General features: G+C 39.8%; 1 protein-coding gene across 1 annotated transcript; it reads right to left on the bottom strand.

The window, feature by feature from the left end:
• Positions 1-12664: 12664 nt before the first annotated feature.
• On the bottom strand, positions 12665-16998 carry POLR1F (RNA polymerase I subunit F). Its single transcript, XM_056338184.1, has 4 exons — positions 16707-16998; positions 16412-16553; positions 14506-14714; positions 12665-13131 (listed from the first exon to the last, which is right to left on the bottom strand). The coding sequence occupies exons 1-4, from the start codon at positions 16922-16924 to the stop codon at positions 12738-12740; spliced, it is 963 nt and encodes a 320-aa protein (XP_056194159.1). The 5' UTR covers positions 16925-16998; the 3' UTR covers positions 12665-12737.
• Between the last annotated feature and the right edge of the window lie 2673 nt (positions 16999-19671).

Raw genomic sequence — 19671 nt, 5'->3', positions numbered from 1 at the left:
CATCAAATCCTCCTAAAGCTAACACTTGCTGTCCAAAACCTGCATGAGACTCACAAAGGTGAGGCAAGGTCAAAGGTGTGGTGTCCTTGCACCCAGGATGCTTGTATGTGGGCTGCCCTCTGGCTTGCTCTGAAAGCTTGCCCTGGGCCTGGTCTAGGCAAGAACTTTCCTGAAAATTCTCAAAATTCTTAAAAATTAATTTTGTCTCATCCAACAATCCACTCCTGTCTCAAAAGCAGCTGCTAATGATTGGAAAGTGATGAAATATCACTTATGTTACTGAGACATACATGTTTAGGGTGATATGAAGAAGGACATCAAAGGGCCAGCTCTCCTCCCAGTTCATGAGTTCTAACCTTCTCTTTCTTTGTTTTTTTTTAAATTGTTCCAGAATTTTAATTAATCGGGAATATATTCAGTTCTTGGGTAGTGTACAGTCCTCCAGCTACAATCATGTTTTGAATTGAGATGGAGCTTATGTGTACACCCCCAGCCCATGGAGAGCAAAGATGGGGTTCAGGCCGGATGGGGACAGCAGCACACCCTGACAGTCCCCTGATCCTTCACAGCAGGATCCAGCTGGTGGAGCACGTGGCAGAGCCCCTGGCATAGCTATAAATTACTTACAGTGTGTGTGACTATGATTAGCTGTTTGACTTCTTGTTAAGCAACACTTACAATATCTGTAGGCACACAGTAAGCAGTTTGGAATTGCTGATTGCACTCAGATTTATGAGGGGTGGTGGAGAGTGATGAAGAGAGACATGAGCCTTGTGACTCTGCAGTTTGGAAATGGGTAGCAAAAAACTCACAAGGCAACTAGACAGGAGTTTAGTTGTCACCCCACAATACATACATTTGGGACTTGCCTTTTATGTGTTTTTTTGTAAAGTAACTAATGCACTATTTCTCTTACTAGTTTCAGCTAGAAATGAGAGTATCAATAAAGGGGAGGGTAGGGGGGGAAGGCTCTGTAAACAGCATTTATATGCTATACAGCCTAAGCAAAACCAATACCGGTAAGTGTAAGTTCAAAACACAATTCATATTCATGAGATTTCCAGACCAAACAAGGTTAAACGTGCTTGGAAGAAGTTCAGCTATAGATCTGCATTTTGGACACGCGTCCCTTCAGAACTTCCAGATTGTTGGACACTTACTCATCATTTCTTTCTGAAATTATGTTTCCAGATCAACAAACTTATCCTTCCCTGGGATCAGTCATTTCCTAAGTCTTGCCTTTTAGAATGCAACTCTTTTTCCGTCTGTTTTATGACAACTAGTAACACTCTGTGCTCCAGCTCTGTATTAATCTTCTGAGAATGTTATTTATTTTACGGTATTGGCACAGCAGGATACTTTCCTCTGCTTTTGACAAGGGCCCCTGGAGACAGCTGACACACCACTAGCACAGTACCAAAATAATACTGTAGGACATTCAGTCCAAATTAGCATAAAATATTAAGATAATACTATTTCTTTTTTTTTCTGATACCGATCAGATTGATATATAATGTAATGAAGAGCAGACTGAGATCAAAGTTTTGCCCTCCTGTAACCTCCTAACTGTCTCAGCTTAAGGTTTTCAGCAGAAGTCCTGCTCATCCCCGTCTTGGCCTTGCTGCATAGCGTTGTTATGAATCATACTACATAAATTACACAAACACACAAAACTAAGAATTTACTTTATTTGTCACTTAAACAATATTTTAGTACTGATCTCAAAAACGGTCTGTGAATTTTATATTGAAGTAGTGAGAATACTGCTCTCCTTATAATAAGCATGCAAAGCTTTTCCAATTACAAAATCTCTCAACTCAAAGGGAAGAAAGTGGTTTGGATTTAACTTTGTACCTGAAAACAAACAAATACTGTCAATTTGCTAGGACTAAAGGTTTTTCACAGAAAGACATTTTTTAAAGTTTTTTAAAAAAGTTTATTGTTGGTGTTTCAACCTTAAGAGCAGATGAAACAGCTCATTGGTGAAAAGCACTTTTTAGTAAGACTAACAGAATGGAAGTCTTTAAGTATAGATGTTATCTGTCAGAGAAGCTTCTGTTTTCTAGAGTTTTCATAAGCAGAGTTGCATGCACACTGGTCCCACATAGGCTGTTTTTCTTGATAGGGTCCTACACTAATTTTAATATCCCATCCCACCAGAAAGCAGTGTGAACAGCTTCCATAGCTTAGTGCACAGGTCCATTACATCTCGCTAGTTGTCTTTCATAGCAGATTTATTCAACACTGTATCTGAAGGTATGAATTAGTCTTTTTCTATTTGAGATTTTAGAGAACCCTCTGAATTCCTGTCTCTAGTTAACCTTAAAATACCATGCAATTTCCAAACTAAGTCCATGGATACTTTCATGACTAAACCTGAAGCAATCTGAGCCAGATCCACATCCACTCCAGAGCACAGATGTACCACAAACATAGTTGCATATTCTGCCACCAATATTCACACACATGACAGAGTCTTATTGATGTTTTTGAGTCCCCATGCACACAAACCTGAAATCCCTCTTGAAGACAAATCCCCAGAACCATCCCATAAGCAGAGCTCAGTCTGCTCTCAAAATGTAATTCATTACTAGAGGTAAAGATTTTGTTATCCACCTTTTCTGCAAGATTCTAATGGTTATATTGCTCACATGTAAAACACATGGATTTATGTTCAGGTGGGAATATCACTCAACATCCTAAGCAGGATTAAGACACCTTTTAACCTTTCCAGTGAAGCTCTACAGACGAGTACTTCAGACACCATTATCCAGAACAAGGACAAGCATAATCAAGCACATTAATGTAGTTCAGTGCAGTCTGTCAGAAACAGGACAGTTTCTGTATTTTACTTTGTGACTGATATAATGCAGAAGGCTAAGAGTGTAATCCGATGTCACTCTTTTTACATTAATATAATTCAAATGTGTCTACAGGTGGCATTGTGGCAGCACAGCAGCCTATGCAGGTTGGCAGTATGCAGAGAAATTCCCCCACCTCCAATTCGCTCTTTAAAATCTTAATTGCAGGTCTTACCTCAGCCATTGAGACTTGACATGATCAATACTGAGCTTCTGGCAATTAACAGTAACCTTATGTGAAAACTAAAATGCCTTGATGAACTGAAGACTAACAGGGACTTTTCAGCCTCTTTGTCCTGTATAAGTGAAGGAGAACAGATTAGCATACAGAAAATCCAGAAACAACAGAGGGTGAGTAAACACAAAAGAATTACACGTTGTAAAAACCCCCAAGTGCAGTAAAGACAAACCCAAGCTGTTTCCTCAGCAGCACAGCTAAGGATGCCCCCCTTTCCCATCCCCACATGCCTAATAAATTGTACAGTTCTGCCTGAAGCTTTTTCCATGGAGCCCACAGAGGGGTCAAGTCTCACCACAGCTGAAGCTGGGTCACTTTTTCTTCACATCGGGGAATTAATATGATTTCTCTTCTCTGCCCAAGAACTCACTTCCATGAAACTTACAGGAATTCAGCATTTCAGTTAAGTAGACAGAAGTATGCAAAGTGGCCAATATCTAAAAATTTGCTAAGCGTCCTGGTCTTACCTGGGATAGAGTTAGTTGCGTCTTAGTAGCTGGTGCAGTGCTCTGTTTTGGATTTGGTGTGAGAATAACACTGACAGCACACAGATGTTCTTAATTGTTCTGGGTAATGTTTCTACTGATTCAAGGACTTTTCAGCTTCTCGGGCCCTGCCAGCAAGAAGACTGGAAGGGCACAAGAAATTGGGAGGGAACAGAGCCAGGACAGCTGGCTCTAACTGGCCAAATTTTACACTGGGGTGGGGGTGGCGGGGAGTGGGGCATGGGAGGAGTGAGCGAGCAGCTACGTGGTACTTAGTTGCTGGCCAGGGCTAAACCATGACAGTACTAAACCACAACAGTAAGGACAAATAAATGCACCTACACATCATGGCACTTGCATGAGCTGGTGTTCACAGCACGGCCACATAAGCCTCTTTTCCTATACAACCAAAGTAAGGTAGGAATCTGAAATATGAACAGTGAAAAACTGCATGAACTTACGTATTAACAGCACTTTGAGATATATGAAAATAAGAAAATAAACTAACACGGTCACAGAATTAGATACAAAGGTTTTAATGCTGAAATACAGAACACATACAGATTTTCTCTTCCAGTCTTATTTGATCTAGCTCTCTAGCCCTCTCATTTGTGGCTGTATTAAACTTCATGGTGCCAAAATATTATTTAGATTAAAAAATTGCACCTTTGCATATTAGTTCATTTTCCACCTGAATAAACAAGTTTTCTTTACAGTCAACTGTAATACAGAAGTACCCTGTTATATTGCAAAGGAAGGATCGAAATAAGTCTGCAGGCTTTCACTGACGTTATTAATTTAAAAGAGTCATTACGAATGCAGTCCAAGACTGGAACAGCAGTAATTAAAAAGTACAACAAAGTGCAGAAGTGTCCTCTCTAATTCCGAACCTTTTGTATTTTTGACAAGGGACTTTGTGATTGCTCCAGGAGCACAGTGCTAACAGAAAGTCATGCTCTGAACCTAAAGCATCTTACATTTACCAGAAACTTCCTCTTATCAAATACTAGTTCACAGTAGTTTTGAGTTCTTTAGATGACAGATGTGGGGAAAAAGCCCAACAGAAAAAGCAATACTCCACCATGTGGCATTGCATGAGAACAGGCAGAACCTTTCTTCAAGCCAGACTTTTCCAAGTCCTACATTGATTTCATCAATGGGTTTAATTTGAAGTGCAAATTCTTTGTGGATCAGAGTAGTTTTCTTGGAATCATAGTCTCACATTAAAAAAAAATAATTCAGTCAATTTCACCAGAGTATGAATTTGGGAGGAAAAAACCCTTTTGGTTCCCTGCCTAACAATGTAATTCAGATACCTAGAATGGAATACTTCTCTATTTGAAATTCCTATTTGCACTTTTTAAATACATTATGTCACACTTTCAAAAACTAGAGAAGCATTTTGAATGGACTGAAAATCCTTAGTGGAGAGAAGAGTGAAATGCCTTTAAAGAGAAGTCTTCAAGTTTCCCTCATCCCCAGGAAAGATTTCAAAATATCAAGAACTTCCTTAAACTAAAATTTTACCCTTTGTACTCTTGGTTTATGAAGAAATCCTCGGTTTTTTCTCTTTTTTAAAATCCATCTTTCCCAGACAGTTTTGCATGAGTTCATTGAATTTTCTTAGAACATTTTCCAAAGTGGGCTCAAGTAAAGAAAGTCTAATCATAAATAATTGCGCTAATAAAAAATAAAGCCCAAACAAAACCTGTAGTATCAGAACTCTGTGTACTCAAAGTTTTTCTAACCACTACAAATATTATTTACACAATAGTTTTTGCTCAGAGACAAGAAAAAAAATAATCACTAAACTAATAATGCTACAGTAAATGAAAATATGTTTTTTTGTCCTTTGTTACATTTTTCATTATAGAATTAGAAGCATTCCATAGAAAAATGCTGAGAGGAAGAATTCTGCACTAAGTTTTCACACAATCTTTATGATACAAAGAAGTGCTGCTTGTATCTATGGTCCCTCACTAGTGATGTCTAAGTGCCTTGCTGCATTGCAGCCAGAAAGTGTTTCAGACCGCAGCCTACCTCAAGCCCTGTGAGAACTCTCAGAGCAAGACACTGCAGAGGTATTCAGTCTATTTCTTCCCACTTTACATCCAAAGCTACTGTTCGGCTAAAAATTGGCAATCTTTTTATTCTTCCTTCATGAAATAGAGCTCTCTCTTATTGCTGTTATTCGTATTTGAATTCAATCCAGTTTGTCAACATCTTTTAACTATCCCTTTTTTCAAGTGTAATTCAAATTTGAACGCCTGTCTGACAAATACAGTAATTACTCTTCTTTTTCTAAGACTTGTTCATAAAATGAGAAAAAAGTCTTTGGGAATTTTTATTGCCTGAGAAAAGACATTTGCTACACTTAATTAATAGGAAGATAAAAAAGTTATTTGCAATAGCTTGTCCTCACATTCGTCATCATATTGCACAACCACGGATTTACAGGAAATAAATATATCAAGAATAAATATGATGGTGGGCTCTATTTTGGAATTAATTCTGACAAAGTTTTTTGCAAACCAGACATCAAAGTGAGATGGAAATAACCACAATACAAATAACTACAGAATTAATCTGTGAGCATCAGCATATTTTGGTACTTTATAAATATTACACAGGTAAAAATATGAATGTCCAAATGTACTTAACTCTGTAATATGTGCACGCTTTTCTCTGCTTCAGAAACCTTGTACCTATCCATAATACCAATCACTTGGCCCAAGGAAACTAAGCGCACAAGCTTAACTAATGTCTATCCTAAACAAAAAGATTAATTTTGAATTTTTACAGATGAAAAGGAATTATCCTTTCTCTGAGAAAACTAGGAAAACATGGGATTTAGTAATAACAGACATAAAGTTGGTCACTTATGCTAAAATCAGTTTAACATTGAGAAAATCATATCAAAAAAAGCTATCAGCACATCCCATTCATCATCAGTGCAGGCTGTTCTGTGTACTTATTTTTAGCCACAATATATGGAATTTCTTTGAAAGACAGAGGTCCTCAACTGCTTCTCTGTGTAGAATGTAGATACACCAGAGGTGAAGGTATGCCCCTCTGCACAAAGCCACAAGATAATGTCAACAGGCTCCACGAAGAAACTACAAACACCTACACTATCTGTGCAGTTTTTGTCTTGTTGTTGGGTTTTGGGAGTTGGTTTTTTTTCAGCAAAGAGACAAATAGCTGTCCTAGGAAAGCGCTGCAAAAATCTGCTCGTCTTTGAGACCATGGAGAACTGACCAAATCTCTGGAGAAAAAATGAGTCTTCAAGCACGGATGTAATAAACTGGCACCATCCTGAAAGGAGTTCGGATGTCAATGGTTTGTTATCTGAAATAAAAAAGGAGCTGATGTAAAAATGTAATCTTGCTCCAAGACTATGTCTTATTTCTCCTGATGTTGATATTAATGATTACTGATGCAGCATAAATTTGCCTTTCTTTTTAGGCCAGCTTTTAAATGTTGCTTTGACTGATCCATAGATAATTTTTCATTTATCCATACATTAACACTTCTATTATGAGGAAACAAAAGCACAGACTGTATCTTCATACACAGTAACAAACAAGCCTAACCAGGTGACTTTATCAAGGCCAAGAGTAGCCCAGTCCAACTCTCCTTGAAAACAAGATGACTCTGGCTTCAGCCAGCTTCATGAATAGTGGCAGTTGTTTCACACCAGTTCTGACAAAATGCTTTCAATGAACCTGGGACTGTACTTGCACAGCCCGCATTCCAGTAACTGCTGCATTTGCGAGTCTTCAGCAGAAGTTGTGTGCGCTGTGCATGTATGTATCACAATGAGGTCATGCCCAAAGATCATAGCTTTGCAGATAGAATTGTAACATTTTTCTGAAGGCAATCTTAATTGCAACTCAAGTCAAAGTATTTGACAAAGATCTGCTTCCAGTGTCCAGAGTTCTAGTGGATCTATCATACCTAATGTGAACTTCACAGCAATATAGTGCTGGCAGACTGGCTTTTACCAGAGCTTCTGGAACATATGGTTCTCAATCAATTTGTGCAGCACAATGAACGCAATTGCTCTTGAATGGGGCATCATATTTCAGGTGTAGTAAGAATATTCTTAGAGAAGTTCCCATACACCAAAGGCACCAGCAAAAGAAAACATAAAGAAGGAAAACAGGGGATAAGGAGCTTTGAAGTGCAATAGTCAATCATACCTTGGTACCTGCCTTCTTAATAAGTATATAGCTTCAGAGACCAAAGGTCACAGCTCAACCTTCTAGTCATATGAAATATCCTAAAATAATCCATAGAAGAGGAAGGTATTGATAATGAGTCTTGTACCAAAATTTCTTTCTCTGTTCATAAGGTTTCTGTGCTGTGGATCAAGAGCTACTGCAGTTCACTCACCTTCTGTACAGAAAGTTAATTTTAGCTGTTTCTGTAGACAGATTTCTCAAGGAAGTCTTTGTAGAGTTGAACTACCTCTGGCTGAAACAAAAATGTTCCAGCAGCAATAATGCACTACAGACATACCAGTTTGGGAAATGGGAGGAGATCATCTATGTATTCAGTGTCTCACAGTAGGGGTCCTTAAAGCGGGGAAAACTAAAGCTCATTCCTTCTTGCCTGTCTCCACTCTTTGCCTGGGACAGTTGGCTTCAAGGGAACTTGAAGCCATTTCCAGGCTGCAATTGCTCGTAATTGCTTAACATCTGGTCAATTGAGTGGCTTGCTACAAGAGGTACAGCTGAATTTAACCCAGCTCTAACTTAGTTATATCCAAAGCCATGATGAAAGACAAAAAAAATCATGATCTGTGTCTTTAAAAATCTTATTTACAGACAGTGCTGGAGAAGTGTGAAGCTTGATTTTCAGAGTCTTGGTTTTTTTACATCAATCCAGAAGACAAAGTATCTTCTCCCTGTAAGAAAGACTAAGTGTACTGAATACTGCAGTCCTTCAGGCTTCATTGAAATGACAGAATTTCTGAATGATAAATAGCAGAAAACATTATGGTAAGAAAAATATATGCCTTACTAGAATGAAACTATTTCAGTCCCTTTATAGCCAACCTTAATAATCCTGAGCATCAGAGCACATAACCTTTTCACAGGTATATGGAAAACTGTAACTTCAGTAGTGTGGGTATGTAACTACCCCAATACTTTTTACAGCAAAGGTCTGTACTGTCTGAGGGCTGTCAAAGGCTGAGGTACTTCCAAAGGCAAGTGGTTAATTCAGAGGCAGATTTGATCAAGGCACATGCTTCCCGAAAGGCAGTCTGCCTTACTTAAGCTTTTTAAAAAATCGTTTCCCTAGAGCTCATCCACTGGGCTGTTTGGGCTGCATATTTTAAGCAGCACCAAACTGCCAAGTAAAAAGCAAGTAACTTGTTTCTAAGAGAAGCAAGGAAAAGACAAAAAGCAAAAGTTAACACTGTAGATCATTGCAGGCTTCAGAGAATAAAAAACAGTTGTTTTAATGAGAGCTAAAAATACTTTCTTCTAAGGGCACTTGCTCTTCTGGCAAAGGCATATAATACACTGAGAAACATGTTTGCAGAATCAAAATATTTATAATACTACAAATCAGTCCCTGCTTTAGAAACTTATTATAGCTGGTTATTTTGGAACTACATTTTTCATAATAAAGGCAAAAAATTATCAACTATAGACAGAAGTGAATATTAGCTTTGTTGCCAACTTAAAACAGGAAAAAAACCAGCATGTTTTGTCTAGATCACCTGATAGTAACAAGCTATTATTGGTGCAACTATCAATATAGTTACAGGACAAAATACAGTTTTACTTCCCTAACCCTCTCTTTGCTATGTGACAGAAGTGAGTTGTACTAGCATGCACTCTGAAAAAAGAAAAGAACAGAAGGGCCAAGTAAATACAAAGTCACCTGATCTCACTGGAAGCTTTACAAATGTTTGTCCTCTATAGTCAAGAAATCTTGGCTCAACTCAGAATTCAATACAACTCTTCATTTGTAGTCCAGGGGAACACAGAAAGCTGAACGTTTATAACAATCAAACTTCAGAGAAACTTTTATGGTTCAGCTTCTTTCCTTTTTTTAATTTCAAGCATTGGAAAATCTTACTTTTTAAGCAAAAAAACACCCAAAGAGAAGTGATTAAAAGTCATGATTAGAGTGACTATTAATTTCTGAAAATCCAAATTTTCTTGCCATGTTTAGTTAATGCAAAAAGATTGTCTACATCAACAGTGCAGCTGTGAGACTGCCAATTTTGCCTCCAACTGTGAAAAAACCTTTTCTCTTTTTTTTTTTTATTTTAAATTTTTTCTTCACTCTTCCCCTTCCAAAGACATAAACCAGCAGAAAACAGTCAACTGTTTTGTACAACTGTCAGGCAAAGGAATCTACAATTTTATTTTTAACCTATTAACCTAGCAAGAATTTAATGTAACATGTTATAGTATTTGTGACATTGAAGCAACAACTTGTTCAGCAATCATGAAATACCAGCTTCTGAATTTAAATATTTTTAATTGCTCTCTCCTGTTGTATGCCAAGAAAATAAATCAAAAGATAATACAAGACGGTGCTGGCCATACTTGTGTGCCAAAAAAATCCCTGGCTTTAAGTAAGGCCCCAAAACTGACAGATTACTAAGTAAGACTTTCAGAAAAGTTGCTTAATACCCTCAAAAAAAACAGTTTGCATAATTTGCTAAATTACAATAGGCAATTCTCCTTCAGTAATAGAATGGGAAAGCAGCAAAAGCAGGAAAAAGAGTATTCAAAGTGCTGAAATAATTTATACTAAGTTACTTGATTCATTAGTTGCAACTTCAGTTTTTCTGCCCTGAAGGTCTCCTTTCTCTCCACACTGATGAAAAGCTGAACATGGCAAGACAAACTCTTGGTGCTACAAGGTGCTTCTATGAACTGGTGGCACTTGTCTCATGCCCCACTCCCTCCCCAAAAATGGGTCTGCTAGAGACGTGTTTCCCTTCCCTAAAAGGGAAAGTGAACTATAACAATTATTAAGGACTAACAGACCAAGTCACATGACTCTCCGTCTTCGGCTAGTTGCAATAGCAACTGCCACCATTCTTCTCTTCCCATAGACATCAACAAAAGCACCTGCACTTGCCATCCTCTCTGGTATGGCCTCCATACCTATCCAGGCAATTTCTTCCCTCTACATCAATCCATTAAAAAACAAAATATAAACAAACACACACACACAAGAAGAGGAGACAGTAGATAATTTCTAACTGTAAATTATGTCCCAACCCTCAGCCAGCCCTGCATGTTTAAATGTGAAGCACATTAGGGTGGGACTTTCTGTGCTACTCTCTGTAACACCTAGCACACCAGAATACTGCCCTCCGTTGGCCTCATAGCAATCTGTAACAAACGTGTAAGAAAGGTGTAACAAACGTTACCTGACTTCTCAGGCTTTGTCACAGTACAGGAAGAATGGACAGACCACTGTCCATGAAATTGCATGCAATTCAAGTGTCAGCATTGCCACATGTAGAAACACAACAGGGACAGTTCATGTTCATCTCAGGACTGTTTAGAAACTGCTTTCAAGATCAAGGACACTGAAGAGCAAGCAAAACAGGATATACTGAAATTTCTGCTGCCCTTAAACAGCTATTTAAGCTCATCTTACAGGTCTTTGAAAACTCTTAACTTGGTTCTATAACTTTAAAATATCTATGATGTACTGCCATGCCATCAAGTCTGGAAGAAACTTAAGAGTTGCCTTTGTAAATTTGGAGCTTTGAAGATACATAAAAGACATCAATATAGCACAAAGTGAGCCCTAAAACAAGTACTGTTACACTTGAAATTCAATACATGTTCAATGTGAATGGCTATGTTAGTAGGCACTGTATTTAAACCTTAGCGAAATGAGCTAACGGACCAGTGATGATCACTAGAGCAAAATGTTTTGTCACCTAAGGACAGATGAACAGCAAGTTTCCATATACAAGCTGTTTAGTTAAAAGGCTTCCACAGAGCTGGTTATGTCTTCTTCTAATAGGTTAGTCAACACCAAAGTAATCATGGCCTTGTATCTCAGTTAAAGACAGCCTAGAATGTGTCACACTACATTTCTCCCCAGAATTCCTCACAACAGAAAAGAGCTGCAACCAAAAGTACCAATATTCAAAAAAATTATCATACATGTACACCAGGAAAATTAGTTCATAGTAAAGCCACATTTGTTAATGCTTGTCATTTTCCCATTGTCGGAACTTTCCACTAACACCAATTCCAACATTTTAGAAAATACTGACGGTAGGTACCCGCTACGCTAGAGAGCAGTACTTGAAAGTTACAACTAGCACAAAAAGTTGGGAGTTGCACTTCAGGGGTTTTGTTTGTTGTTTTTTTTTTGTTTTTAAAAGAAAACTGTGAAGTCAGTGAACTTGATGTGAAAAAATGAAAGTTACTACAGTACGTCCCATTACCAACTGCTTTATCAGCCTGTATCTTAGTAGTATTGTAACCTGTAAGTGGTACTTCATTACACTAGATTAATTAATCTTCTCCCATCTTCCCTGCTTGCTCTGAATCAACTGATCATACCCTAGAGTACTGCGGAAGGTGTTCTGAAAGATCCAAGATGCTCGAGTTTGCTTAACCTTTAAATCAGGCTGTAGTTTCATTCACAGGCATTCACAGTTCCTTACTACAATAAAATAAAATTTAAAAAATAGTATCTCTTCTCAGCCCCTGAAAATTCAGGTGTATGTTCCAGAACCTCAAAGGTAAGCCTAATCTAGTCTAATAAAATTAAGGCACTGAGAAGCAAAAGATGGAATAAAGAATAGCAAAGATCATTGGGTTTTACCATGGCTACATGGTAACCAGTAGTAAATGCGTGGAACCAAGAAGCAGACACAGAGGTGATGCACGTGTTCCTGTAATTGCATTCCACTGTTCTTCTGGCGTCTTATTTTCCCATAAATAAAAGATAGATATTGCTTCTATCACATTCTTCCTATCACTTCTTTAAAAGCTCCTGCCTTTAAAGCTGTTGGTGTGCATATACACACAAACATCATCCCACCTGGCAGAGCAGCAGTAAAGCAATATACACATACATTTTGAAAACAGGCTTTTATTGGAACCTTATCAAAAACATCGGAAATCTTATTCAGGAAAAGCACTTCAGACTTCAGTCCCTTTTCTTTTTAGCTTTGGGTTCTTTTGACAGCTGAGATAATTTACTTTCTTCAACATCATTACAATGCTTTCTTTTCTTTTTCTTTGACTGTTTATGGTCACTTTGGTAACCACTGGAGTCACTAGTAGGCAATACAAGTCCCTGTTCTTCTTGCTTACACTTTTTCTTTTTCTTCTTCTTCTTTTTATCATCACATAATCCATTCACAGCACCAACACTTTGCTCTTCTGTGTTCTCTCTCCCAGTGTTATCTGTCTCACCTAGAGGCTCCTCTGTGATGTTACCTCCCCCAGAGTCATTGAAGCCATTCTCCTGGTAGTCAAGATTTTGAAATTCATCTCCATTTGCACTGCCAGTGATAGTCTCAGATTGTTTGGGCTTCATGCTGTAAAGAAATACACAAAATAAGCTGAAGTGGAGATATCTAACTGTCCCTCACACAGTATTTATTTACATCAAGTAGATAAAAGATAAGCATTTGCAAAAAACCAGCTGGAGAACATGATACTGTAGCTACAGAAAATCATAAAGCCGGTTTAATAATTTCAGGGTATTTTAGGGTAATTTCTGTTACCCGATGAGCTTCCTTCTTACTGCAGAATCAATATTCTCTTTCAAATCCAAGGCTAATTTTTTTCTCTAAAATGCTGTACAGACCACTTTGATATTCCCTCTTTCCTTGTACGCCTTCATACACTAATTCCTACTTACACATTGTGTAGTAATTTTTATTTTTACGTTTTTCACAAACATGCACAGTCAACAGCCTATTCAGTCATACATGAGACACACTGCTGGTTTTACCAAGCAACTACCTTGCTAAAGTCTACACAGCTAAAACAAAGGTGATGCCAGAAAAGGCAAAAAAAGAAAAAAACCCACCCAAACAAAATAAAAAACTCCAGCAGGTACCTTGCAACTGAGAGCACTGGAGAAAATGTCTAGAAAGACAAATATGGAAAGCATGCAGCTAAAAGGCATGGAGATGTCCCCAGAGGCACTGAGGACAACATTGTTAACTTTCATTGTAAGTTCACTGAAACAATTTAGAGCATCCTTCCAGATTAAAAAAGAAAAATCAAACAAAAAATATTATGATTTTTCCAGTAGTAGTCACATTGTACATTTAATTAAAAACATAAGCACATTGGCAGAAAAAAACACTGCTCAGCAAATGACCATCTAAAAATCAATCTGAACAAACTTTTAATCACTAATAAGATTTTTAGGAAGCTGCTCTAAAAGGAGGCATAAGCAAAAGGAGGAAGGTGATGCATTTTCTTGTATCATCTTTTATATTCCTACATTTTAGCAAGCATTTAAACCATCCACATGTAATGATTTGTGATTATGGAATGTGCGCACCTGTGTAGGCAAACACCAACATAAACACCGTTTTCAGGAACTGGACAGTTTTCACTTGAAAAGCCTGTGCACATTCACTAACACAGCTACTCTATACATCTGGGGGTGCTATTTTGAGCACGTATTACATACACAATCAACAGTTCACAGGTCAGCACACCAAGATTTTTAAATCTAAGAAAAAACAAAGATCTATTTTTATTTTTCCAGAGAAAATTTTCATATGAGAACTAACACTAGGAAGTTTAGTTTAGGATAACTAAAACAGGGTATATATAGTCATGGGTTTGCGTAAAAATAAGAAAGCTTGAAGATTAAGATGTTAATTCAAATCATTTAGCTTGTAACAAACCAATGCAAACAGTTGAAAATATTCTCTAGTAGGTCACAATACCTGCTTTTAGTAAGTCCTCCTCGAATGAAAAACACCCCAGCTGCATCAGAATCCAAGTGCAATACTTGAAACTTCAGTTCATCCCCTGTTTTTAACCCCAGCTCTTGCCATTGTGCAGCTGACATTTGTTCAGGTTTAGGGATAGAAGCGTTGAAGCATCCATGTATCAGGCAGCCAATATGACTAGGGGCCACTTTATTAATTACACCCTAAAAAGACAAACAAAAAAAAAGTCATATGAAGTTATAGAAAGATCATTCCTTTAAATGCCTATGATATAAATTTAATTTCATATATGGGCACTTTTCAACAAGAGTTTATGCGCAATTTATGAAGTCAATTTATCCAGCAAATAAGCTAACTCTTCTTCACTAAAATCAACACTATTCCTGTAAACTCTTCATACAACTCCTCCAAAAATAGAACTCAACCTGTATCTGCATAATAATAGAATCATTTAGGTTGCAAAAGACCTCTGAGATCATCAGGTTCAACCGTTAAGCCAGGACTGCCAAGTCCATCACTAAACCATGTCGCTAAGCACTGCATCTACATGTTTTTTAAATACTTCCAGGGATGGTGATTCTATCACCTCCCTGGGCAGCCTGTTCCAATGCTTGACAACCCTTTCCGTGAAGAATTTTTTCCTAATTATCAATCTAAACCTCCACTGGCACAACTTGAATCTGTTTCCTCTTGTCCTGTCACTAATTACCTGGGAGAAGAGACCCACCCCCACCTGCCCACTCCTTTCAGGTAGTTGTAGGCAGCAGTAAGATCCCCCCTGAGACTCCTCCAGATTAAACAGCCCCAGTTCTCTCAGCTGCTTGTTCTAAGATATTCTTTACACCCTTTACCAGCCTTGTTGCCCTTCTCTGGACATGCTCCAGCACCTTTACATTCCTCTTGAAGTGACAGCCCCAAAACTGAACACAGTATTCAAGGTGCAGCCTCACCACTGTCTGAGTATAGGGGGACAATCACTTGTCCTGCTGGCCACACAGTTCTGGATACAAGCCATGACACCAAAACGTAGCCACAGTGAGTATCTGAATAAAACTGGTAACTCTTTCCCCACACTACAGCCATCAACTTCGTTTTAAAGCCATTTAAAGTTTGATTTACTTGCCTAAAACAGCATTCACAGTGGCACAGCACTACTTAGCAGCTAAAGATACAGATGACACCTAAAAGGCTTTCAAGTACTCCATTCAGTGGGTTTCTGACACGCTTGTACATCAAATGCTATTCACCTTTGTTCTCCCCAAGGGTGACTGAGAGGCTGAGGGTTTTTCCATTCTCTTCCTAGCAAGAAGACACATTAATTTCTTAAGACATAAGCTATGCTGCAAAAGGTACAGCACACAAATGAATGTAAGCCAACTCTCAACCTATTTTTCCCCACAAATACTGATGCAAGGGTCTTGACAAGCTTAAAGCTGTTCTGTGAGCCATACATCTCTTTTTACTGAAAGGTAGCCTTCAACGTGATGTACTGCTCTTGTACTTGAAGGAACTAAACTCATATGAGCATCCTAAATACTCCTGTTACTATTAAATAAGAACATGCATACCTGTTTGAGAATTATCAGCTCTTCAGAAAGAAGCATGGATATGATATTCAAAATTCTGAAGTATTTAATAATACGTAACACAATATGTTAACAATACATATTATGTAGAAGTTTGATAAATACAGGGCCAGTACAGATAGACGAAAGTAAGATCTACTACCACGCACTGCTAACAAACTACCGTGAACTACTCGTACACGCATAAGCCAGTGTTACAAAGTAAAACATAACTCCACCCCATGTCCCAGACCTCTGTTGATGACGGAGATAAGCCAAGCTTCGATTACTTTATAAAAAGAAATGCCCCGTGAGACGTCAGCGCGTTTACGCACCACCAGCTTTTTCCCCTTCTTGGGGCTGAAGATGACGAAATCCGCCTCGACGTTCAGGTGGATGAACCCCTTTTCGTCGTTAATGTCCCCCAGCTCGCCCACCACCTTGATGTTGTCGTACGCCAGCGGCACGCCCTGAAGGCTGGAAGGAGAAGGGGGCACCGTTAACGGTTAGGCCGGAGGCAGACCCGGCGGGGCGGCGAGCGCTCCCCCGGCCGCGGCGGGCCCAGGCGGCGGCGCGGGGCCCCGGCGGGCTGAGGCCCGAGGCCCGCCCCGAGCCGCCCGCCGGCCGCACCTCTCCGAGTAGCGCAGGAGCTCGGCGTCGAGCTGGGCGCGGATGCCGCTGCGCTTGCGGCCCAGGTAGCGCGGCGCCAGGGCGACGTGCCGGCGGTGCGGCGCCACCACCAGGCAGGAGTAGCGGCGCCCCACCAGGCCGCGGGCCACGGCGAAGGAGGGCACCGCGGCGGCGGGCAGCGGCGGGGCGGACGGCGCAGGCTCCCCTGCCGCGGCCATGCTGCGGGCGGGCACCGGCGGGGCCGCGCGGGCGACAGCGGCAACTGCACACGCCGCAGCGCGCCGTGATGGCGTCACGCACCGCCCGGTGGGGCGGGGGCGCGGCGCGGGGAGTGACGCGTTTCCGAGCGCCGGCGGCGGGCCCGGGTGTGAGGGGAAGCCCGGCGGGGCTGGCGGGCCCTCGGCCCCTGCCGCCCAGCTGGGCCCTTCCTTTGCCTCTGCCGCGGCCCTGGGCGGGGGGGTGGTGGCGGCCTGTGGTAGCCCCCTGTGGTAGCCCCCTGTGGTAGCCCCCTGTGGTAGCCCCCTGTGGTAGCCCTCAGAAGCGGGTTTGCTCCCAAAAGCCATACGCCTGTGCTCGGGCTCGCTATTTCGCGCCTTTTCAGATCGTTCCTCCGGGTAATGACCCCCCTCACGCATCCATTCTACCCATAAACCTAAATCAAGCGTTTGGTCATTAGACAAAAGACATGGTGTTAGGATGCTATAGTAAATTTAAAGTGAGCATTTGGTAATTTCAACTAAAGAAAAAATGTCAAGTTGTCTTAAATAGTGTTCTTCACACATGGCAATTATAAACACACACAATTTGTTTTCTGTTGCTAGGGCCTGCATCTAATTTTTGTACGCAAAAGTAGCGAGAACTTTTGTGACACTTGTTAACCATGTGTTAGAAGATAGAAGGAGAAAACAGATAAAACTTAATAGAAGTCACAAAAAGGGCTGTGGGTGCACTGTACGCTGAACAACCTACAAAGTGAGGTGCAGCAACAGCAAAAAACCCCACCCTTTTCCTGCTGTAACCAGTGGAACTCATGGCTGGTTTGTGAAGACTTTGACCAAACAAGCCAGTCAGACTTTGTGTGGGCCCACAGTTGCACAGTATTACCTTCAGATTTTATTTTAAACTGATGTAACTGAACGGTGCAAAACCTTGAAAAAGCATTCTCATTGATGGAAGTCTGATTTACATCAGCTTACCTTGTTTTAGTAAATGGATGCTTTCAAACTGAATGAATCCACAAGGAGAGTTACAAAAATAAATTTTTCATGTATCGATTTCATGAAAGGTATCAAAATTCTTTTTGTGCTGTGGAGGCCTCAGAAGCACTGTTGTTGCCTAAAAACAGGCCTCACATCAGATACCAGAAATCCTTGAACTCCCTGTGAAATGTTAAGTGATGCAAAAGCCTTTGCAACTACTCAGATACTACATCACCACAAGGTTTTCTTTGACTGGGTATACTGTGAAAACAGAACATTGTTAGTTTTCATGGGTAAAACAAATGGTATAATATTCCATACATTACTGTGAGTGAAATTGGATTAGTATGAAAAAACTGGCAGAAAAATGGCTTTCAGATGTCACCCTGAACTTGCAAAATTGAAATGGAAAATGTCTTTAACTGTAATCTGTATTGTCTTGTAGCTGTAATCCTCCAAGGTATTTAATATCTGTTGAAATTAATTGTATGTTATATGCTCACTGGAAGAAATACCTGCATTTTTTTATTTCATCTATTTAGGTCATACTTAAACCTTGCAATGTACTTTCAATCTCAGTTAAAGACCTTCTACAACAACTACGGGCACTTGTATTTCTAAATGAAATAGATGTTTTATAACTCCTATTTATGAGTGGATTTAGTTTGCAGTGAGAACATATAATACACTAACGGCTACACTCATCTTTATCCAGGATAATAAAATCCTAACTGTGATTCTTAAATAAAAACTCAGAGTAAGATGGAAAGGCAACATGAACAGGAATGTAGACTTTTGTCTTTCACCCTGTAGGCAGGTTGGACAAAATGGTGCCAGAAGGGCTCCTTGTCTCTGCTCCTGCAACAATCTGTGTACGTCTGTCCCCAAAAACAAAAGCTGCATTTTCAATCAGTGCTGTTCTTTTCCTTTCTGTTTTATATGTGTTTGTCTTGTTTTGTCTTTATGGAAAGAAGGCCAGACTCCAGTAAGGAGATTCATTAATAGCCACATATCCAGCACCTCTCAGCTGGTCTTTTCTTTTTTTTTTTCCCCATACAGTCATTGCAATCTTCTGTCCAGGTTTCTGAATTGACATCGTGTGTTGCGTAGAAGCCTCATCCAACTGCCCATTCATGCTCTTCTGTGGCACCTGCAGCTCATTCATTCAGAGGGCAGCCTCCATCCAGGATTAAAATTCTGGAAGTCCCAGCTGCCACGGAATATACTGCATCTCGTGCCGAGTGGAAGAGTGCCTGTGCCACTGTGCTGGAGTGGCAGGTATGCTGCCTCTTTGGGCTGTGTGCTCAATGGCCTCGCTGCATTTTGAAATTGAATCCATCCCAGGTTCTTCATCACACAACTCACGCTCTATGAAAAAGAGAAATGCAGAAATGTCTCACAGTTACAAAGAAAGGGTGGATACAATAGAAAATATGTTTGAATTTTTTTTTCCAAATATTTATTTGGCTTCACATTTGTCATGTGGTATCATAAAACCCTACAGTATTTTTAATGACAGTTGTTGCTGTGGTACTTGGAATGAAGAGTCAGTACTGCAACTCTCAGTTTTGTTTGAAGTTGTGTGGTAACAGATTTACTTCAATATCTTTGACCCTCATCCCAAGTAGAGACTAATGCTAGCATGTTTGGTCAGTGAGAATTAGGCAACTAAATGTCATAGAGGGTCTGCTGTTAGGCTAGTTTTGCAGAAGTTTTTTTGAGAGCGCCACCATTCAATTACATATAAAATTGATCAGTGTAAGGGA

This window comes from Falco biarmicus, chromosome 4, assembly GCF_023638135.1.
Source record: "Falco biarmicus isolate bFalBia1 chromosome 4, bFalBia1.pri, whole genome shotgun sequence".
Lineage (NCBI taxonomy): Eukaryota > Metazoa > Chordata > Aves > Falconiformes > Falconidae > Falco > Falco biarmicus.
Note: the sequence above shows the minus strand (reverse complement) of the source record. Positions and strands in the feature narration are given on the sequence as shown.